General features: G+C 44.0%; 2 protein-coding genes across 8 annotated transcripts in view; one reads left to right on the top strand and one right to left on the bottom strand.

Annotated features, from left to right (window-relative positions):
- Positions 1-1,454, bottom strand: part of PKNOX2 (PBX/knotted 1 homeobox 2) — a 304,609-nt gene extending 303,155 nt beyond the window's left edge. For all 4 annotated transcript variants that reach the window (XM_027581284.2, XM_027581295.2, XM_027581285.2 and 1 more), the window contains exon 1: positions 651-1,454. The gene's annotated coding sequence lies outside the window, so the exon portion shown is untranslated. The remainder of the gene's footprint in view (positions 1-650) is intronic.
- A 252-nt stretch (positions 1,455-1,706) lies between these two features.
- TMEM218 (transmembrane protein 218) lies at positions 1,707-20,367 on the top strand. Of its 4 annotated transcripts, XR_003517689.2 has the most exons (6): positions 1,734-1,865; positions 13,185-13,294; positions 14,107-14,209; positions 17,662-17,850; positions 19,256-19,336; positions 20,098-20,367. XR_003517689.2 is itself a non-coding variant. In XM_027581591.1 (4 exons), the coding sequence occupies exons 2-4, from the start codon at positions 13,185-13,187 to the stop codon at positions 17,794-17,796; spliced, it is 348 nt and encodes a 115-aa protein (XP_027437392.1). In that variant the 5' UTR covers positions 1,707-1,816; the 3' UTR covers positions 17,797-19,239. The 4 variants fall into 4 exon arrangements, 2 of the variants coding, with proteins under 2 accessions (XP_027437392.1, XP_027437390.1); XR_003517688.2 differs by having other exon boundaries at positions 19,256-20,367; XM_027581591.1 differs by lacking the exons at positions 19,256-19,336; positions 20,098-20,367 and having other exon boundaries at positions 1,707-1,816; positions 17,662-19,239.
- The last annotated feature ends 2,765 nt before the right edge of the window (positions 20,368-23,132 follow it).

The following is a 23,132-nucleotide window of genomic DNA, read 5'->3' as shown; positions in this document are numbered from 1 at the left end:
ACTCCTGACCAGTTGGTCTAAACAGTGTTATTTTCCATTATTTGTCTCCACTCTGGCTTAGACCAGTCTCCACATTATTCCCCAGATACTCAGTGCTCATTCTTGTCTCAATCTCTTAGTTCAAACTATTTTCTTTCCCCGGATTCCCTTCCATCTCTGTTCCACCTTTTCCATTCCTACCCATATTCCAGGGCCCAGCATTCATGCTAGCTATACCACGAAGACCCCCAATTAACTCCAGCCAAAACACTATTTCCCCAAAGAATATGAGTGAAGAAGTGCTCTTAAACCTACAAAATGCTCTGCAAATATGAAGTATTATTATTATTATGGGGGGCAATTAAGTTTGGCTCATGTTATATCTTGCCTTAAAGTGTTTCCTAATTGTTTCATATGCTGTTGGCAGTAACAAACCACAGCTTATTAAGGAGGGCAGGAATCACATGGTATTTTTTGTATCCTCATAGTCCCTACCAGTGCTTAGCTACAGTTAACACTCAATTCCAATGAAATCAATTAATCAAAATAATGGCTTTCTTAACCTCAGAGCTGCGCATTGGGCCAAGTGGTTCAGTTGTTAAACACCTAAGAAATAGTTGGTTAGGACATATGACTACAAATGAAACCCTGAAAGTAAATTTGAGACTTACATTCAATGGAATTCAACCATCTTCTTCCATTTTACTCATAAAGCTATGGTGCAGGAGCTGAATTCCTTACATCAGAGCTTCAATGTTGCAGGACTGAATAGTTTGCGTCATGATGTTTCAGAATGACGTCTAAGGTCAAAGATTCAAGTACTGCAGTTCTCAAATTTGGTATTGTTTGTTTGAGTGTTGTCTGTTTTCCCTTTCTGATTCAGCCGTGGAGCATGAGTCCTCTGTCCTGTTTCCACTGGTTGGCCTGATTTATGGATGGATGTTTTGGTCTAACGGGCCATACATAGCTTTGGAACAAAATCACGGCGAGTTTTAGTTTGCACTTAGATAAGAGCAGTCTGCTAAAGCATGGGCCAGTTCCAGCTGCCTGGAGGTGTGGCTACCGATTTACTTGATTGACCCTGGCCTCGTTTCCTCAGTCTGTCCCATGAGAAGAATGATCCTTGCCATAGTCTACTTCCTAAGGCTAACACAAGAACAACTCCAAATAAAGTACGGCGAGGCAAGGATAAATGAAAATATGATGCTGGTACATACAACTTGTGCTACGGACTCGGTTCCGTCCGGAGGTGGGAGGTTTTAGGGACCCTTAATGACAGGGCCTGACCCCACCTCTCCGAGGCCTAATCTGACTTGCCCCCGGAGTCCCGCTGCCCACCCAAACCAGTGGGTCGGGGACTGAGACGCCTATCAGACTCCGAAACAGATATTAACGTTTAGACTGCTGTACAAATCTCCGGACTTCGAGACGAGGGTAAGGGGATGCCCTCCTCCGCTTCACACCCCGGCTGTACAGTCTCCATAGTAACAGCGAGGGAGGCCGGGAGAGCAGCTCTCTCCCGCCTAACAACCCGCCCCCACGCTAGACTGACCATTGGTTCTGCGGGTAACCTAAGAGATGGTGTGATTGACAACGAGGTGGGACGGGAGGCGGAGCCCGGACTGCCTCGATCCAATCGAACTTGAGGCCGGTCTCGGGACCAATAGCACCGACCAATCGGAGGGCGTAACGAAGTGCGACGTGCCCACCCACCACGCTTAGCGTTGCCTGGAGGCGCTGCGGACGTAAGCAAATGAGAAGGAAGCTGGGCGTTGAAAGAGCGGCGCTGATTAGCGAATATGGAGTCGCCTGGATGAAAGCCCACTTGTGATTCGTCGTAAGTAGACCGAAGCCTCTGTGGGGTGGAACTGGCCGGACTGTGAGATGTGAGTAGGGGACCTGGGAGAGGGAGAGCCAGGTGGGGGGTAGGCGAGGAAAGAGGGGGGCGGCTGCGAAGGGAGAATGGCCAAGGCTGGGGCTGAGGCTGGAAGACCGCGTGGGCGGATGGCTGTGCGCGGACTCTCACATCACCCTTACCGCCGATCTGGACCCAAGGCCCGGAGGCCAATAAATACTTAATTGGGGCTGAGGAAGAGGGATGCTTTCTTTGTCGTGCTCCTAAGAAAGGGAAATGTGTCTGGTTCAGATACCTTATGACCGAGACCTTAATCTTTCCAATTACTGGGAGGTCGCCCGACGAACAGTCGTCTGAAGATGAGACCTGGGGGCGACGTTTTCCTGCGGTCAGTTTGAACGAGCCGCAGGCCTTGGGAGAGACGCTAGAGCCCTAGTTCCTGGGGTGTTGACTACAGCGCGGCGTGCTGCTGTCCGGAGAGTCCCTGGCGAGATAGCTTACAGACGGTCCACACACCGCCCAGGAAAAAGGGTGGAAGGACGTGTCTGGATCCACGGATACCCCCTTTTCTCTCAGTGAGAAGAGATAATGCCACATCGATGGCATTTAGGTAGCTTCGCGATTTATTTTTCCCAGTGTTGCATTTTACTTAATTACAGAGGTAGAAGCATTATCCTGATACATTAAAATTCAAACCGTAGTGAAATGTTTACTGTAGAAAAATAAATGTGTGACCCCCGCCCCCCCCCCCATTATATTTGAAGGTTTGGAACGGTTATAAAGGAAAGTGGAAAGGAATCCTGAAGAAGGGCCATTCATTCCTGTAATCGCTGTTTTCGGCTGCCTTCAAGGCCTTGACTCTGAAAATGTAGGAATGGGTGAGATATCTAGCTCCCACCAGCAGGAGCCCTAGGGCCAACTTACCCTCCGTGGAATCCACATTTGTACTGGACTGTAAGTCATCCTGTAATGGCCATTAGTATTCTCACACATGATCGACAGCCATGGAGAGCAGTATATTTCTAATCTATTAGGCTGTATGTGCAGGGGTCAGGCACCTTAATGTATGCCTATCAGTTTTCTCTGAGAGCTGTGAGAAAGGGTGTGTAGAACCAACAGTAAATGAATGAGCAGTGCACTCACTATACAGACCTCTAAAAGTTTTGGACAATCTCTTTTCCAAAGAAAGACCTCACAGCAGGCACACAGAGGGGGAAGATTGGCCCTGGAGTTGCTCTGGTTGTCAGCTACTAAACAGGGTGTTCAAATTGAGACATTATTATTTATTTTTTTTAAGATTTTATTTGACAGAGAGAGACACAGCAGAGAGGGAACACAAGCAGGGGGAGTGGGAGAGGGAGAAGCAGGCTTCCCGCTGAGCGGGGAGCCCGATGCAGGGCTCGATCCCAGGACCCTGGGATCATGACCTGAGTCGAAGGCAGACGCTTAACGACTGAGCCACCCAGGCGCCCCTTGAGACATTATTTTATTCTGACTCTAGTCTACCTGCTTTAAATGCCAGAGAGTTAAGTAAATGGACTTACTCAGGAAACCAGGTTGGCTAAACCATCTGTTCTCAAAGAAGGTTTGAAAAAGTGCTGGACATGAATGCAAAACCCCACTTTAATCATATTTACTCAATAATTTGCTATTACAGTATGGGAAATAATCACAAGTATTATTCCCACACAGAATTAACAAGACAAAATGACCAGATGTTCACATCTTTTCCACAGCAGCACTCTATACTATATCCAGACTTTCCTTTCCATGCTTAACCAGAAGATGTACACAGTTTGGTTATAAAGTGATGAACCGTTTTCTTATAAGAGCTTGGGGTATTTATCTCATTATTTTAAAGCCATGCCATATACGGACTCCCAGTGTCTGATGAACCTTTTAATATTCCATAGGGGATTGAAAGGCCATGTTTCTAACGGTACCAACTTCGACCACCACTTGCCCTGTATTCTAGGCATTAGAGTTGGTCCAAGTTTTACAGGTTATTTTTATAATTTACCCAAAACAGCAATTAAACTTAACTAGTTGTCTTGTTAGGGTATACTATCAGCTCAGTCAACCAAGCAGGAAACTTGAGTCATCTCTAACACCTTTTCCCTCCTTTCCATTTCCACAGCTAAGACAGGAGTCCAGACCGTCATCATCCCTTATCCAGAGAGTTCCCTACTGGTCACTAATCTGGTCTCTGATCTCGATTCATAGGCACTGAGCCACCAGCTACCTCTTTAAAAATTAAGAATTCTCTCAAGAATTTCATAAATAGAGAATATTACACTGGGTAGTATAACAGATACCTATGCCCTACTAACTAGATTAACAAACATTAACATTTTGGCACATCTGCTTAAGTTTTTTCTTTTAAGTAAATAAAACATCATATTAAATTGTGATCCCTTTTGTTCTCTTTTCTGGCCCCATTTGCCTTCCTTCTTCCCTCCCTAGAGGCAAACACTCTTTTGAAATTGTGCATCATTCATGCCCATGTATTTATATTTGTACAGTATATATGTACTTCATAAACAGTATATTACTTTTTTTTAAATTAGAGAGCATGTGTGAGAGATTGCAAGACGGGGAGGGGGGCAGAGGAAGAGGGAGAGAGCAGCTTAAGCAGACTCCACGCTGAGCGAGAGCCCTACGCAGAGCTCTGTCTCATGACCCTGAGATCATGACCTGAGCTGAAACCAAGAACCAAATGCTTACTTTGCACCACTGAGTGGCACAGTTGCTTACTTTTATTACTTTTTAAATTTTGAAAATAGTAGTATCATACTGTGGGCTTCATTTGGTAATTTGCTTTTATCACTCAACATTGTTTTCGAGATAACATTCATATCAATACAGATAGCCAGGTTCATTCTAAGTGTTCATTATGAGTATATAATATTGTTTCCATTCCCTTATTAGGTTTTTTCAGATGCTCTGCTATTTTGAAAAAAAACTGCAATGAACATCCTTGTACATGTCTCTTTATGCAAGAGTTTTTCTAGAGCATTGGTTCTCCAAGGGAATGGTACTGCCCTGTTGGTCATTTTGGAATTTGTGAGAGCACATTTGGTTATTATTGTGATTTGGAGGCACTACCGGGGTTTACAGAGCAGGGCTGGGGATGCTAGATGTTCTGCAGTGAAGAGTTGTCCTGCATCCTGTACCATTTTCGAGTGTCCCACAGGATACTCATTTCTAATCTCAGCCTAGAACCTAACTCCATTTTTCGTATAAACATGTCTTTTTTGGCACAGTTTGACATAGTAAAATTTCCAGGAATGCAACTCAAATGTAAATCAAGGGGAATTATACTTACTTGTGTTTTGGAACTTTAACAAGAGTTGTTCATCACTTGAGAAAATCACATAGCTGAAGGCAGCCCAGCTCGTGGTATTTGAGTTGCCATACAGCACACCTGCATGAGCCCACATTTGTAGCTTTTGCGCTCATGGTGATTCTAAGTTTAGGTGCAAGCATCTGACTGCTGTACTTCATTATGTATTCTAGTGTAGTCAGCCTGAACATTTGTATATTTAAACATATGCTGTTTTATGATGAATTACTTTCCATTTAAAATTGGCTTGTATATAACATAAAGTAGAGGTCGAGTATTACCGTTTTCTGCTTGGATAATCATTTGTCCCAACACCATCGATGAAATCCTTTACCTGCTGAATCAGAACCAACTCTGTCCTGTACCAAGTTCTTATAAATGCAGGGATCTGTTTCTGGGCTCTCTGTTTTATTCCACTGATCCATGTGTCTTTATGCCATATCACACTGTTTTAATTACCTTGGTTTTATAATGTTTCTTGCGGCAGTTGGTAACAAGAAAGGCAAGTCTCCATCCTAGTTCTCAAAATTGTTTTCGCTATTCTTGGGTTTTTGCTCTTACATATGAATTTAGGATACGTTTTCAAGTTCCGTGAGCTCCACAAAAATTTGAGATTTTGGTTAGAATTGCATTGAATTGATACTGAGATCTTTTAATACTGAACCATCCTGTCCAGGAATGTCGGTTATTTCTCTCCTAGGGTCTGTTTTGTTGTTCTATTCAGGCCTTTAAAAAAAAATACCTTTGGGGGTGCCTGGGTGGCTCAGTCGGTTGAGCTTCCGACTCTTGATTTTGGCTCAGGTCATGATCTCAGGGTCATGAGATCAAGCCCTGTCTTGAGCTCCTCACTCAGCACAGAGTCTCTTTGTTCCTCTCCCCACCTCCCATCACAAGTTCTTAGATAGATAGATATCTATCTAAGATAGATAGATAGATAGATAGATAGATAGATAGATAGATAGATAAAATATTTTTTTAAATACCTTTGAATAAAGTTTAACAATTTTTGCTGTAAAAATCGTACACACCTTTCTTTGGATTTATTCCTACTTATACACACAAATATACACATCTTTCTACTATGAAGGTTTGAAATACATTGAAAAGTATAAAAAATAGTATAGCAAACACTCATGTACTCATGATCCAGCTTCAACAGGTACCTCATGACCAGTTCTGTTTCATATTAGCCCCTTCACCTCCTTGCCCTGGATAATCATGAAGTTCCCAGACATAATTTCCTGTTATCTGTGATATGTCTATGTATGTCTATTATGTATATTGTAATCTTTTAGCAATGTAACCACAGGATCATCACATTTTTTTTTAAAGATTTTATTCATTTGGGAGAGAGAGAGCATATGCATGAACATGAGTGAGGGGAGGAGCAGAGGGAGGGAACAGCAAGAGGGACAGGCAGACTCTGCGCTCAGTGTAGAGCCCGACCTGGGGCTTAATCTCACAACCCTGAGATCATGACCTGAGCCGAAACCAAGAGTCAGCCACTTAACCCACTGAGCCATGCAGACACCCCAATATCATCACATTTTTAAAAAAAATAAATAATTCCCTAATACCATCAAATATCCAGATCCTGTTCACAGATTTCCCCAGTTGCCTCATTAAAGGTGTTTGACATTTGGTTTCTCTGAATCAGGATTCCAATACTCCATACCTTTGTCAACACTTGGTGGTGTTGCCTCTTCCAGAGCAAAATAATAACCAAGAATTTAATTTTGAACTGTCCTTTCTCATCTTCCATGTAACTGTTGACAAATATTTTAGCTCTTCCTTATTTTTGTTTTTTTATTGTTGAAGTATAATTGACATACAGTTTCAGGGGTACAACATGTTGAATCTCTGTGACTTATTTATTTTATAACTGGAAATTTGTACCTTCATGGCCATTCTGGTGGGTATCTAGAGGTACTGCAGTGTGGTTTTCATTTGCAATTTCCTGATGACTAATGAAGTTGAGCTCCTTTCACATACTTATTGGCCATTCATATACCCACTTTAAGATTCTGAGAGAGGTATATTAAAATCTCCACTAAATTTGTGGGTTTGTCCATTTATTGCAGTGATTCCTTTTGACTTGTATATTTTAAAGGTTTGTCTTAGGTTCATTTTTGTCCTGAGTTGTATTTTTTTGTTAAGTTTTTCTTTTTGTGAATATAACTCTTAATACTTTTCAAAGCTTTCCATTCTATTTTGTTTGATACTAATATTGCTTCACCAGATTTTATTTTGTTTGGTTTAGGTGTTTTTTTTTGTTTTTTTTTTTTTAAAGATTTTATTTATTTATTTGACAGAGACACAGAGAAAGAGGGAACACAAGCAGGGGGAGTGGGAGAGGGAGAAGCAGGCTTCCTGCGGAGCAGGGAGCCTGATGCGGGGCTCGATCCCAGGACCCTGGGACCATGACCCAAGCCGAAGGCAGACGCTTAACGACTGGTTTAGGTTTTTTTTTAATTGTGGTAAAAAAAAAAAAACCCACACACACACCTAAAATTTACCATCTTAACCATGTTTAAGTGTTTGGTTAAGTATTCTTAAGGATATTCACATTGTTGTACAAGGGATCTTGAAGCATAATCTGTGTGTGTTTACTATGATTACTGTTATATTTGGGTTTATTTTACAATCTTATTTTGTATTTTCTGTTTTCCTTGCTTTTTCTTTCTTTCCCCTCCTGCCTTCTGCCTTCTTTCTTTATCTTTTTCACTCTATTAGTGTGAAGGTTACTTACCCTATTTCTTTTATTTGGTGTTTACCTATGTGTGTGTGTGGTTTTTTTTTTTTTTTTTGCCTATGTGTTTTTAACATGCAGATTTAGCTTAACAAAGCCTACAGGTAATCATTAACTTTCATCTCCTCCAGTGCAAAATAATAACCAATGATTTCACTTGGAACTGTTCTTTCTTTTTTTTTTTTAGTTTTTTTTAAATTTTTTATTGTTATGTTAATCACCATATATTACATAATTTGTTTTGGTGTACTGTTCCATGATTCATTGTTTGTTCATAACACCCAGTGCTCCATGCAGAATGTGCCCTCCTCAATACCCATCACCAGGCTAACCCATCCCCCCACCCTCCTCCCCTCCAGAAACCTCAGTTTGCTTTTCAGAGTCCATCATCTCTCCTGGTTCGTCTCCCCCTCTGACTTACTCCCCTTCATTCTTCCTCTCCTGCTATCTTCTTCTTTTTCTTTTTTCTTAAAATATGTTGCGTTATTTGTTTCAGAAGTACAGATCTGTGATTCAACAGTCTTACACAATTCATAGCGCTCACCGTAGCACATATCTTCCCCAATGTCCATCACCCAGCCACCCCATCCCTCCCACCCCCGACCGCTCCAGCAACCCTCAGTTTGTTCCTGAGATTAAGAATTCCTCATATCAGTGAGGTCATATGATACATGTCTTTCTCTGATTGACTTATTTCACTCAGCATAACACCCTCCAGTTCCATCCACGTCATTGCAAATGGCAAGATCTCATTCCTTTTGATGGCTGCATAATATGGAACTGTTCTTTCTCATCTTCCACGTAACTGTTAACAAATACTTTAGCTCTTCTTTGTTTTTATTTTTTTATTATTGAAGTGTAATTGACATACAGTGTTATATTAGTTTCAGGTATACGACATATTGAATCTCCGTGACTTACTTATTTTATAACTGGAAGTTTGTACCTTTTAATCCCCTTCATCTGTTTCACCTGTACTCCTCATACCTTCCTCTAGGGCAAACACCAGTTTGTTCTCTGTATTTAAGAGTCTGGCCTTTTATTTGTTCACTTGTTTTGTTTCTGAAATTGCACATATGGTGAAATCATATGGTATTTGTCTTTCTCTGAATGACTTAATTCACTTAGCATAATACTCTCTAGGTCCATCCATGTTGTTGCAAATGGCAAGATTTCATTCTTTTTTATGGCGGCTGAGTAATATTCCACTGTGTGTGTATGTGTGTGTGCCAGCCAGATCTTTATCCATTCTTCTATCCATGGACACTTAGGTTGCTTCCATATCTTGGCTAGTGTAAATAATGCTGCAGTAAACATAGGGCTGCTCAAATTAGTGTTTCCATTTTCTTTGGGTGAATTTCCAGTAGTGGAATTATTGAATCATAGGGTATTTCTATTTTTAATTTTTGGAGGAACCTCCATACTGTTTTCCAAGTGGTTGTACCAATTTACGTTCCACCAGTAGTGTATGAGGGTTCCTTTTTCTCCACATCCTCACTAACCCTTGTTATTTCTTGGTTTTTTTTTTTTCTTGTCTAACCATTCTGACTAGTGTGTTATAATATCTCATTGTGGTTTTGATTTGCACTTCCCTGATGATGAGTGATGTTGAGCATCTTTTCATGTGTCTGTTGGCCATCTGGATGTCTTTGGAAAAATGTTTATTCAGGTCATCTACCCATTTTTTCATTAGATTATTTTTTGGTGTTGAATTGTAGAAGTTCTTTATGTATTTTGGATATTAACCCCTTATGGGATATATCATTTGCAAATATCTTCTCCCATTCACTAGGTTGCCTTTTTGTTTTATTGATAGTTTCCTTTGTTCAAAAGCTTTTTATTTTGGTGTAATCCTAATAGTTTATTTTTGCTTTTGGTTCCCTTGCCTGAAGAGACACATCCATAAATGTGTTGCTGTTGTTCTTCCTTGTTTTTAACTCCTCCAAACAATTAGGCCTTCTCATCATTTCAGAAATCTTTACTATTAATATTACCCAGTATTTTTCTTACCATTCCTCCTTACATCTCATGCCTTCTTTCTTGGTTCATTTTCATTCTTGCTCAAGTACAGCAATGACAGGGGAACTCCATTTCAGTCTTTGTCTGGAAACATTTTTATTTTATACCCAAGTTGGTGAGAGCCTTGCATGCTGACTTGTGTGGCATCCCTACAGAGAGGTTTCAGTTGTCTCTGCCGGGATCCTACGAGTTTCTCACTTTTAGACTGGTTTTATGTGAATCTTACTTCTCGAGATTCCCATACCACTTTGGTAGTATGATTTGAACCCCACACTTGCATGTGGTGTCGGATTGGGATTCAGATTTCTCTTGGGTTAGTCTTTTTTCACTCATGGCCTGAGGTACTTGGCCAACTTCGTTCCAACAAAGGCAGCAGCAAATGTTTTAGTCCCTATTTCGAAGACAGGTGAGCCCTTTCTGGGCTTATCTTTATGCCTTGTTCTCCGTTCTGATTCTCTGTATCATGGGTCTGAGACCTCATCTGTCCAGGAGGGACCACTCCAAAGGTCTGCAGCTGGTTTCAGTACCCCTCTAGACCTTTGGGCTCAGCTCCTGCTTACCACTCTGATTTTGAATTATGCTTTCATTTATGGTACTTAAGTATTTTCCTTTATTGCTTCCGAGCCCCGCTGTGTATTGAATTCTTTTTGCTCGATTTTACTAAGCATTTCTATGTGTTCACTGTCATAGAGGTATGAGGTATGAGGTTCTTCCCTTGTTAGGTCTGTCCAGCATATTGACCAGAAGTTATAGTCCTCTTTCTAAAGCTAAATATGATCCTATCAGCCCTTCACCTGATTTCTGTGGACTTGTTAGCACTGCTTCATTTATTCATCGAATGAATATTTCTTACTTATAATGTCTGTGCTAAGAACTGGCGATACTGGGGTAAGCAAGATATAAAAATCTCTGCCCTCGTAGAGTTTGCTATACTGGTTGGAGACACAGAAGGCAAACCTGTAAATAGTAAGTAAAAATGTGAACTGTAGTTTGTGACATGTACCCTGAAGGAAATAAGGAGTGATGGAGAGTAATTGCTTGGGGTTACTTTAGCCAGAGCCATCAGGGAAGACCTTTCTGAGGAGGTCATATTTAAAGCTGAGATCAGACAGATGAGGAGAAGCCTACCTTGCAAATAGTGGAAGGTTCGCTGGGGCCTGTGGGTTAATTCCAGGCAGTGGAAACAGCAAGTACAAGGACCCAGAGGTAGGGAAACACTTGGCAGTTTAGAGTTACTGAGGTGATACCGTGTGCTCTAAATGGGGGTGGGGGATGCGCCCCAGGTAGGTTAGAGAGGCACGTGAGAGCCCAGCCCACCTGCTGCCACTCCTCTCTTGGCCCACCCCTCCCCCTGCCTGTCATCTTGCCACACGGGTCCTTTCCCATCTGGGCCTGCGGGAAGTCACCTCCTCGGTGAAGCCCTTCTCCCTTTGCACTACCTCAGCTCCCACTTTGTCCCACTTTGTACTTTGTCTCCTTATCAGAGTGTGGTGTGGATAGTTGTTTACGTGACAGTGTTCTCCAGTGGGCCTGCAGCTTCTGTCAGAAGATACGTCTTATTTACCCTTGTGATCCCCAGACTGTGGCACAGAATAGTTTTTGATCGAATAAATGTTTGTTTGTTTGGCAGTTTATGCCCAGGGCTTCCTTTCCAATCTTTCCAATGCCTTTATAACAGAACTTGTCATAGATAGTAATTTTTGTGGTATTTAAACCATCAGGATAAAAAAAAAACCGTCGACTGAGGAGGAGTTTATTCGCTTAAGATTTGTCTCTGATACTGAAGGGGAAAATCGGGGGGTGCTCCAGACTCAGTGGGGTGGGTCAAATGGTGGCCCCCCAAAAGACTGTGCCCACATCCTAATCCCTAGAACCTGTGAATATGACCTTACGTGGAAGAAGGGTCTTTGCAGACATAATTAAGGATCTCGAGAAGAGATCAAACCAGATTCTTTGGGTGGACCCTAAATCCACTACAAATGTCCTCATAAGAGACAGAGGAGGAAGAGACAGAGACACAAAGGAGAAGGCCATGGGAAGACGGAAGCAGAGATTGGAACCATGCAGCTGCAAGCCAAGCAATGCCGGGCCCTCCAGACACCAGAAGAGCCTGGAAGCATTCTCTCCTAGAGCCTTTGGAGGAAGCTCGGCCTGGCTAGCACCATGATTCCAGATTTCTGGCCTCCAGAACTGTGAGAGAATACTGTTCTACCGTAAGCCACTGGTTTGTTAATACATAGCCCTCCGCATTACACTTCAGTTACGTCTTCTGTGACACAGCTGTAATAAGACCTACCTCAGAGGCCTGTTGCCGTGATTAGATGAAACGTGTTTGTAAGGTACTCAGCACACCGTGAATGCTCAAATAGAGTGATGGCTCCTTTCTTCTTCATCATCCTCATCTTCTGCAAGGACTTAGGAGTTTGCTTCCTTTCGTGAAGAAAAACTCAACAATAGCGGGGGACATTTCTGTCTTGTGATCGTCCGGGGAGTTAAAGCTCACACCACAGACTTACCCTGAGAGCCTCAGTGTGCCCATGGGCTCCGTAGCATTTGGATCCTGGTGCCTTCACAGCCCTCCATTAGCGTTTCTGTCAGGAGAGAGTTCAGCCTGCTGCTGTGGGTCAGGAAAGCCAAACTAGAACTCTGATAGCAGAGTTGAAGTGACCCACACAGAGCAGAAAGCAACCTCTCTGTCCTCACCTAAAACAAAGGCTTGGGGTTTTAAGTTTCTTCCTTCCTTCTTTCCCTCCTTCCTGTCTTCCTTCCTCCCTTCCTTCCATTCATTCAAGATTTTATTCATTTATCTGTCAGAGAGCTAGCGAGAGAGCACAAGCAGGGGGAGTGGGAGAGGGAGAAGCAGGCTTCCCGCTGAGCAGGGAGCCCGATGCGGGGCTGGATCCCAGGACCCTGAGATCATGACCTGAGCCAAAGGCAGATGCTAAACTGACTGAGCCACCCAGGCGCTCCAGGGTTTTAATTTTCTAATTCCTATGAAGGGAGTGGACTTCCCCAAAGACCTGTACCAATTAATCCTCCTATCACACCAATCATCAGAAGTTCATCAGACTGAGTTCAGACTTTCTGTATTTGTATTTGCATTTTATCTGCAGGCCCTCACACAAGCCAGGAGCGGGAGGAAGACAGGCAGAACTGGTACAGGGGGCATAGGGTGCATAGTGCCCGGGGGGCCCCGGGGCTGAGTGGGGTGCAGTGCTCACGCTTCGTCTCCCCCGCAGATGGCTGGCACCGTGCTCGGGGTAGGGGCCGGCGTGTTCATCTTAGCCCTGCTCTGGGTGTTGGTGCTGCTGCTGTGTGTGCTGCTATCCAGAGCCTCCGGGCTAGCCAGGTAAGGCCTCCTCTCCAGCTGGGAGTCCAAGGTAAAAGCAGTTAGAAGTGAAACCGCTGATGCTCATTAAACATTTAGAATCCAGAAGATCGTTTTTGTAATTACTGGCAGTTTGAATGAGTTGCATTTTAACCTGGTATCATAAGCACTGACTGCGTTATTTATGCTCTGACGCAGAGGAGAAGGCAAGTGGTATTTTCCAGCTCTCACTGTGGAGGCGATGGGGGGAGGGGGGGACAGAAGCGACAAAAAGGAAATGTGTGTTCGCTGCCTGTTGAATTTCTTGGGCATGTATGTGTGTGTTTCAGAATTATTCAGACTTAGGGCACATGCTTGGTCTAGTCCCTGAGGCTCTAACCTGGGCCTGGGGACACTGCAGACGCTCCGAAGGCCGCAGAGTTGCGCGCTCTGGCCAGACAGTGTCAGGATGAAGCAGCAAGCTATGTGATTTGCCAGAGTCTTCCAGCTAAAGACAGGCAAAGAAGTTAAGAAGAGGGAAGGGCTGATTTGATTTTTCATGATTACGAATGCACAGAGGCAAAATAAAAAGTACCCATTCCCATTCTTAGGCATTTGGGATTACCAGGAATCAACAGGAATGCACCCAGTTGGGGACCTGTCTAGGAAGAAGGGCTCTGGGCTGAAGGGGAGAGCATTTCTAAATTCCCTGGACAGTGTGGGCAGCAGGGCTCTGGGCCTTGTTAAGAGACTGGAATTTAGAATATTGGCTCCAGGGAAGAGCCTCTCCAGACCTAACTGATGAGAGAGGAATCCGTAAACCGTGCTCATAACATTCTGTCTTTTGACCCCAGGTTCTCTGTCGTTTTTATGTTCCTCGGTGCTCTGATCATCACATCAGTTCTGCTGCTCTTTCCTCGAGCCAGTGAAGTCCCAGCCCCAGAGGTCGAAATGAAGGTAAAACTATTGGCTTTATTTTGCCTCCTGCATCATAACTCTTGTCTCCCTTGGTCTAGACCTCCATCCTGCCCGGAGCTGTTCTCTCAATGTCAGGCTGGCCGAAATGTGTTAGAAGCGTAAAGTTAACACGAGGGTGGGGAAAGCTCACAGGGAGCTTTACATTCCCTTGTCCTTTCACCTAGGACAAGAATCTCATTCTGATTCCCACATGTAACACCATGGGGCAGTTAGTTGCCTGATTTGAGGGCATCCCCCCTGGGCATCGAGCTGCACGAGCGGTGTGTCCAAAAGCCACCTGACACTGTGGGGCTGGAGAAGAGGAAATGAGTTCAGAATAGGAACAGGGCCTGGCCCTGAAATGCAAGTGTCCCCATCCCGGTAGTCTGGGTGCAGAAACTCAGATCCTAGCCAAAGCGTATGCGGTGCCTTGGGTGTGCTGAATGGCATGCTTGTCCATCTCCATGGGTTTGGTTCCTCCACGTGTGCAGTGAAAAGAGTACTTTCCATAGAGAAGATAGGTGGAGAAAGAGCATTTCTATGGAAAGCAGAGGTTGTTGAGACAGCTGAATGCAGTAGTGACAGCTGTCTGGGGGGTTGGCTGGCCTGCATTCCTGGAACCCCATCGAACAGCACCCACCTCTCTAGAGGGATTGTTGCCACCTCCCTCAGAGTCCTCCTGGAGACCTTACCCGTCTGCTTCATTCCTGACTTGGGCGCTTCTTATCTCCCATCTCTCCTTCTAGCAGCTTCTTTCCTCTCAACCTCCCATTTTCATTTTTAAAGTGGTAATGATGACATTAGCTCACATTTTGGGGGCAGGGGGAGAGGGGGACAGGGGGAGGGGCAGAGGAAGAGGGAGAGAGAGAGAGAATCTTAAGCAGACTCCCCAGCTGAGCACTGAGCACAGAGCCCGATGCAGAGCTCGATCCCATGAGCCTGAGCCGAAATCAAGTCGGACGCTGAACTGACTGAGCCACCCAGGCACCTGTCTTAACATTTTTTAAGGGATTACTGTGTGTGAGGTTGTTTGCTAAGCACCTTGTTTGCCTTATCTCACTTAAACCTAAGACAACCCTAAACAGTATAAAGTAGGTGCTATTATTATCTCCAAGGACACTGAGGCTGTAAGAGGTTAAGTAAATTGCCCAGGGTCATACATTTATGGGAAGAGTCAGAGCAAGGATTCCAGCTGAGGTTTGTCTGCAAACCTTCATTGCTGGGGACTAGTCAGAATACTGGGGGCCATCACAGAGTTCATGGGTGAGCATCAACACTAGACCACAGTACACAAAATTATACAACTTCCGAACTAAAACTGGCACACGTTTCTAACTCTGTCTAGGACTAATCATGGCAAAAGGGAGGAAATTCATTCTGAAAAGTCCACAGGACATAATACCACACACATGTAAGAAATTATTTCCATACGTGTCAGGGATTTTTGTCAGCATTTGAAAACCACTCTGTCAGTGCAAGTACCAAGTGTGGGGGCCAGGAATAGACTCCCACCTCCGTTTCCCCATCGGAGAGGGAGCAAGTGGTGAAGGGCCGTATTTCTGGATGGCTTTGGATGTGAATATCGGGAGAAGAGCACAGAGCAAACACTGTTTTGAATTCAGTCCCTCTCTCCTCTCTCCTATGAGTTGCAGACCCAGGAGAGAAGGAGGTTTGAGCAAAATATGTTCGTCGGCATGGCCCACAGAATTGGTGTTCTCATTTTCAGGTTTTGAGAACTGGCCCCTGCCGCAGCCTGGCTCAATACTGTATCAATAATACATGACCTGGGCCTTCTGCACCAAAGGCCTGCTAATTGGCTAATTAAAAAGTGAAACGTGTCAAACGAGCAAACATGTAGCCCGCGAGAGACCTGTTCGGTACTAGAGCCAAGGTCAAAGTTATGTTAAAGCTGTTTTATCAAACTGACCTTTGTTGTAAGTTGGCTGTTGGGGTAATCTCTGGAGCAGCCCTTTTCTTCTTGGTATCTTTGGATCTCAGCGATCAGAGCAGTGTGAGGACTTGGCAGGTCCTCTGTGTCATGCCACAGTATTAGCCTCCTGTTGCTGCTATAACAAATCACCGCTGGCTTCGTGCCTTACAACACAGATGGATTTTCTTACAGTTCTGTAAGTTAGAAGTCCAAATGCAGTCTCCCTGGGCTAGAGTCAGGGGTTGGCAGGGCTGTATTCCTTCCTGGAGGTTCTGGAGAAGAATTTGTTTCTTTGTCCGCCCAGCTTCTAGAGGCCGCCCTTGGCTAGTGGCCCCGGTGCTCCATCTTCAGAGCCAGCGAGGTAACATCTCGATGACTCTACTTGCATCTGTCCATGTCTTCCTTGACCTTCTCTTCTGCCTCCCTCTTCCAGGTTTAAGGACCCTTGTGATTACACTGGGCTCACCTGGATTGGATAATCCAGGCTAATCTCCCTATTGTAAAGATCAGGCAATTAGCAACTTCAATTCCATTTACAACCCTATTTCTCCTTTGCCATGTAATCTAACATATTCACCATTTCTGGAGGTTAGGATGTGGACATTTGGGGTAGACATATTCTGTCTACCACAATTGCCTCTTGGGTATTTTGGGTTCCCTTCCCTTTGAGAAGCTGTGAAGTCACCCTGTCACTTGATTCATGGTCCTGCTCCATTAGGTCCATTAGATTAATTTGCTTTTTCCTGCCCTGATTTAAGCACCGCCATTTGGATCTGGGGAGAGTAGAGCTCTGGAAGTGGACAGTAGACAGGTGGGTAGAGCCAACTCTTAAGTGTAGGTTTTGTCAGCAAAGACCAACAGCTTTGGGGCTCCAAGTATGACTGGTTGCCAGGCAGCCTGCTGGATGATTTGGGGCACGTTATCTATCCTTTCAACATTTTAGTGTCTCAGGCAAATGGCCATTTAGCCTAAGCCTTGGAGTGCTGGATTATGAATGTTTGGGTTCAGGACTCTTCTGATGAAAGTTTTAAAGAATCACCTTTCCATTTTGAAAAGGAACCCTCCTGAATCAGCAATGGGTTGATGATTTGGGACTTGATCTTGAATATATGGGGGTTATTATATTACTATCTTTCTATATGTGTTTAAAATTCTCCATAATAAAAAAGTTAACAACAAAAATGAGCTTTTCTAAGACTAAGCAAGCAAGCTTCTCATGAAGTCTTTCAGATAACTGATGTCAGAACATAAAAGAGCTCATCCAAGGTCTTCACAGTGTTTGTGAACCTCCTCCTAAATTGAGCCATTTTTCCCCCGTACTTCATTAATCTTTCCTTTATCTTGTATTTCCGGCGCAGGGAGTCAAGAAAAGGTTCTTTCCTAGCCATTTACAGAGGATACTCAGAGCAGGGTGTTACTGGAAATCATAAATACAAACAGACTCTGGGCCCACTCATCAAAGATTTCAGATGAGCACAAGCTGAAGTGATCATAATTTCATTTTTGATGTTTCTCTCTACAGATTGTGGATTCCTTTTTCATTGGCCGCTATGTCCTGCTGGCTTTCCTCACTGCTGTCTTCCTTGGAGGCCTCTTTTTGGTTCTCATTCATCATATCCTAGAGCCAATCTATGCCAAACCACTGCGGTCCTACTGAGCACTGTTCGGGAAAACCAAGACCCTGTTCTGTCCTTCACTTTTTATGTCACTGGTGAGCAGAAAGTTATTATTCAGAGCCTTGTTTTGACAGCCTTTATGCCTTAAGATCAGAGAAATATCCATTCATGACTAGGACAAAATCCCTTGAATCTTGGCTTCCGGAAATGGGGTTGCAAAAGTGGCCCTGCAGAGATGATTCTCACCATCTTCAGAGGGATGTTGCGGTCTTCTTTGCACTTGTTCCTGAGGTTTTCTATCTGTTTTGAAAGGGAAATAGTAACAGTGATCTGCTTCCAGTAGATTTTCAATCAAGACATCAGTAAGTGGATTTTGGGAAAAGGAGCAATTTGGATTCTGCTGTCCAGGAGATGGAAGAATCTCATCCTTTCGATAATACACAAGATTCTTAGTTGCAAGGGTGGGATCATTAGGAAAGGAAAGGCACTCCAAGTTCAAAAGTTTATTTTACTGTGATGAGTTGGAAGACTTACCCAGGTGTTAGTTGTTGACCAGTGTGTATATGGTGCCACAGAATCTATACAAGCAATGGGTGTCCCTTCCCTCTGCTCTAATAAAGCAATAAACAACCCAAGGACTCACTTTCACTTCAGACTCGGCCACAGCTTTCCTAGTCTATATTCTATATTTCAAATTTGTTTGAAATTGGAAGGGCATGGAAGTGTTGGTTTTTGTCTTGCTGCTATAGATCTCTGGATTCTTTCTCTTTCGCAATTTGGTAGCCTTCGTGTGCCTTATTTAATTATTGTAGAGTCCATTTTGGGTTATGATCATTTCTTTTTAGTTTTGTAGCCCTTTCTCCAAAGCTGATGAGGAATATACATTCCCAAGATTAGATACAACTTTATACCTGTCTGAGATCCCACATCAACCGAAATTTATTATTAAATGGAGGGGCTCTGGGCTGGTTCCACTTTAGAAGTCTCCTCCTGACTCCCTAGAACTAAATGAAGAAGGATCTTCTGGCTTAAAATTAAGAACAAGGAAACAAGTTGGAAAGAGACCTTTGGGCGTGTGCTATAGGCCAGCAGTAGACTAGTTCCCTTGTAAATCAATGTCTTTAAATTTTACAGCAATATATTTATTATCATCCTGTTTTAAAGTAGAAAAAAGTAAGGCTCAAAGAGATGAACTGACTTGCCCAGGCGTCACATAACAGCCAGTGTGCACACCCAGGTGTAGCAGACTCCGGGGTCCGTCTCAGACTAGAAAGAAAACCCACTGAGCTTTGTGGAGCTTTGATTGAGAGCTTGGGCAAGTCAGGGCCATGTCTCCTTCACTTTCTCTCCCAGATCCTGTTGTCAGGGTAGAGATGATACCCCAGTGGGGGCTAAGCTCTAAATTAAAAGAGGAGAGAATGGGTGACTCCGGGGGAGTCATGGACTGGTGAGGGCCAGGTGTATTTATTTCTGCGCTTAAACTGTCTCTATCTTACTCAGTTTGGAAAACCTTTGCAGATAAGGCTTTGTCACAGAACAATTCAAAGGAAACGGTCTCGTCATCTGGCCTCGGGCCCACAGGTGAGAAAAGAAGAAACACTCCTCCAAGCAGATTGGAGGGGAGAAAGAAGAATGCAGACACGCGGAGGGAAGTGGGGCAAGGCGGCAGTCAGGCTATGTGCTCCTCTCTGGGGACACTTGCTCTGAAGCTTCCAGATTGCTGTGAATCTCTGTGCAGAGACGTTGAGCTAGCCCGAGTGGAGCCTGGACTCCTAATCAGCATAGGCTGCCATGTGTCACCTCCTGAGAGACTTGCTGACAAAGCAAATCTGGGAAAAGTTGTAGGTTCTGAACTTGAATCCATCTTTTTTATTCCCCAACAAAGGTGTCCAACTATGAGCTCAATGGATAATAGCTATGAAGTTTTGGGTGACTACTTACGTGGAGAAAAATGTGTTAAGGGTGGAAACTAGAACACCATGGCTTTCTAACACATGCGTGTGTGTGTGTGTGTGTTTTGCACAAATATAAATGGCAGGTTTCTGTGGTAAGGGCAAAAAATATACTTTGTACAAAGTGTATTTTGCCAGCTGTGGGGAAATGACTGATAGATTACTGTTTGCCTTCATACTCAAAGCAGTCATGGCCAACCCGAAAAAACCCCCACAGGGGTGGGATAAGAAGTAGAAGGCTAGAACATGAATCTCACTAAGAGCTCCACATGGGGCACGCCTACAGTTCCTGAATTGGCACCCCTTGGGCTTACCGCCTTCCTGGAGAGAGGGCTTAGAGGTCATCTAAGTGTCCCATTCATTATTCTTTGGTCAATGTCCTTCGAGCAGGTGGTGCTTTATTGTGCCTTACCCAGAGGGGATCCTGTAGCAGAGAGACTGCGGTGAGCCCCACTGTTTACAAGGTGGAGAGGGAGAGTAAACCAGGAGTTCTACATGAAAAACAGGTGATTTCAGAGCCTCTTAAAATTGTATCCTGACGAGGGGCGCCTGGGTGGCTCGGATGGTTAAGCGTCTGCCTTCGGCTCAGGCCATGATCCCGGGGTCCTGGGATCGAGTCCCGCATCGGGCTCCCTGCTCCTTGGGAGCCTGCTTCTCCCTCTGCGCCTCTCTCTCTCTCTCTCTCTCTCAGTCTCTCTCTGGCTCTCATGAATAAATAAATAAAATCTTTAAAAAAAAAAAAAATTGTATCCTGATGAAAGCTACATTAGCAGGACACCACACTACTCCACAACGTAGACATTGGTCCGGTTCGCTAGGTGGCGCTGCGTGTTCTAGTTTAGACAGTCCCTCAAGCCCGCAAAACACACTTAACTAGGTAATTTTTTGACAAGTTCCTTAAATTTCTCATTTATAAAAATGGAAGTAAAGCTGACATTCTTTACTGATACACAGTATCAGCTATTTAATCTAAAAATTCATCAAAATTATTGTGCCAACGTTCAGGTCCTAGGAAATGCATAACCATTTGTTCGTGCTTTGTACTGCATGTGCAGCCGTTCATTTCACCCTAACAGACGGCAATCCATTTCTCGTTCTGCTCTCTAAGACATCAACTCTTCTATCAACTCTATCTCACTGCTGCTGCAGTTGCAGCATTTTTATTTTACTTTGATTTTTTTTCAAAGTGTAAAGAAACCTGCTGCAATTATTTTATAGAAGAGAAACAGGCAGAGAGAGAGCAGAAGGGATTTTAGAAGTTTCCCTGCATTAATAGTGGGGCTCAAACCTGACATCAGGATCCCTGACATCTCACTCCTCAGATAATTTAAAGATCATTTTTGGCTCGCAAACAACTCCTTATTTCTATGTTGGTTAATACTATTTTGTAGCTATTGGTCCCCGTCCTTTCCCTAACCCATGTCTTTAAAAAGGTAAAACTTTCATTACCAAATTTCTGATTGGCATCTAGAGTACAAATAATCAGTATTTTGTCATAACTTCTTGGCTTAAACCTTTTAAGTATTTGGCTGTTGTTACATAGGAACAAGTTTCCAGATGTGGGAATCGTCCTCACAGGAACTCAGGGTTGGAAGGGATTTTGTAGTTCATAGGGTCCAATCTTTAATCTCTATTTCCACCCCAATACTTGGAAATATTCTATTCCTCACAGGCTGAAGTCACAGTTTTTATTATATTTACCAAACATGTTCTAAGCATTTTTCTAAATGCTTTGTGACTATTAAGGAATCCTCATAAGCAACCCTGTGAAGTGGGTGCTCTGAATATCCCCATTTCATGGATGCGGGAGGGGTACAGAGTGGCGAGGTGATTTGCTTGAGGTCACTCAGCTCAGGGTTAAATAGGAGTCAGTGTTTGAAGTCGGGTGGTTTGGCTCCAGTCTAAGCTTTTACGTACTTTATATTATATTGTGTTGCTCCATAAAATAAAAAGAAAGAAAAGCGAGGGACCAAGGTCAAGCAACACAAATCCAGTTGATAGAAATACCAAAAAGCAGCAGCTGAGTATAGTGGAAAACCCAGAATCGGGATTGGGCAAGAGTCTGAGACAAAGCAGTTAAAAGCCACATGGGACCTCAGAGACAACTGCACTCATCCACCCTGTGCTTTTGGTGGGTCCTTGCCTGTTGGACTTTGGCTCCTCACTGGCTGAGATAGTGGAGGAGCCCATGGGCTGAGTCTCCCAGGACATACCCAGCTGTCTCTCTCTTAAGCGCTGTCCACCTGGAATGTTTGATACTTGGGTTGGTTTTTCGGAGGTGCCAATGGAAGAACCAAAGTCACAAACCAAGAATGTATTTGTTTCTTGGTCTCTGTTTCTAACAGATCATTATTGGTGGTCTCTGTTTACTCAAAAAAAAAGTTTCCAGTGCCCAGCCCCACCCCAACACAAACCCTCACATCTCAGTTTCCTGGGACCTAAGAAAGAACAGTAGGGATCAAAATCAGGGCCCACCACCACAAACAGAATGAGAAAGTTTCTTTTTCTGGTTTTCATCACACCATGTTGGGTATTGTAAAGGCTGTGCCAGGCACTGTCCTCAGAGAACTTGGGGTGGTCATAGAGGCAGCGTTAACCCTGAACCTAAATGCTACATAGCCATTCCCTCCATGTTTTTTTTTTTTTTTTAATCTTTGGGGATTTCTTTGGTTTTTCTGTCTTCAAATTGATGTTGCCTCAAGTTGACACTGGGGAACAGGTTATAACTTCCTATTGCTGTAGTAACAAAGTACCACCAACTTACTGGTTTAGAACAATATGGATTTCTTATCTTACAGTTTTGGAGGCGAGAAATCTGCAGTAGGTTTCACAAGGCTCCTAGCAAGGTTTTGGAGGCTCTAGGGGAGAATCGCATTTCCTTTCTTTTTCTAGTTTCTAGAGACTGTCCACAACCCTGGGCCAGTGTACCCTTCTTCTGTCTTCAGAGCCCCATCTTCTAATTTGACCACCGACACTCTTGCCTCCCTCTTTGATTTATAAGGAGCCTTGTGGTTACACTGGGCTCACACTGACCGTCCAGGATAGTCTCCCCATCTCATGGTCCTTAATCACATCTGCGGGTAGCATATTCACGGGTCCTGGGAGTTAGAATGTGGGCATCTTTGGGGGGAGGGAGTGTTATTCTGCCCCCCACAGAATCGACGGCCCCACCCTCCGGGTCTAAGGCTTGCTTCCTTCCACCCTCCGGTTTCTGTCCTCTCCCCACCTCATGGCTTTATGTAGGAGGTCTGCCCCTTTATCTCCAGGAGCACTCTCCGGTGCCCATGATGTGCTGAGGCTCCTTCCCCTGAACTTCAGTCTTGCTGAAAGCCTCAGAGTGCCAAGGGTTCCCTTTCTTTTCATTACTTCTTTCCCCCCTTCCCCCCTCCCCCACCGCAACCGCACACCACCCCAGCCTCCCAATG

The sequence above is a fragment of the Zalophus californianus genome, chromosome 11 (genome assembly GCF_009762305.2).
Source record: "Zalophus californianus isolate mZalCal1 chromosome 11, mZalCal1.pri.v2, whole genome shotgun sequence".
Lineage (NCBI taxonomy): Eukaryota > Metazoa > Chordata > Mammalia > Carnivora > Otariidae > Zalophus > Zalophus californianus.
This window is presented reverse-complemented; position numbering and strand designations above follow the sequence as displayed.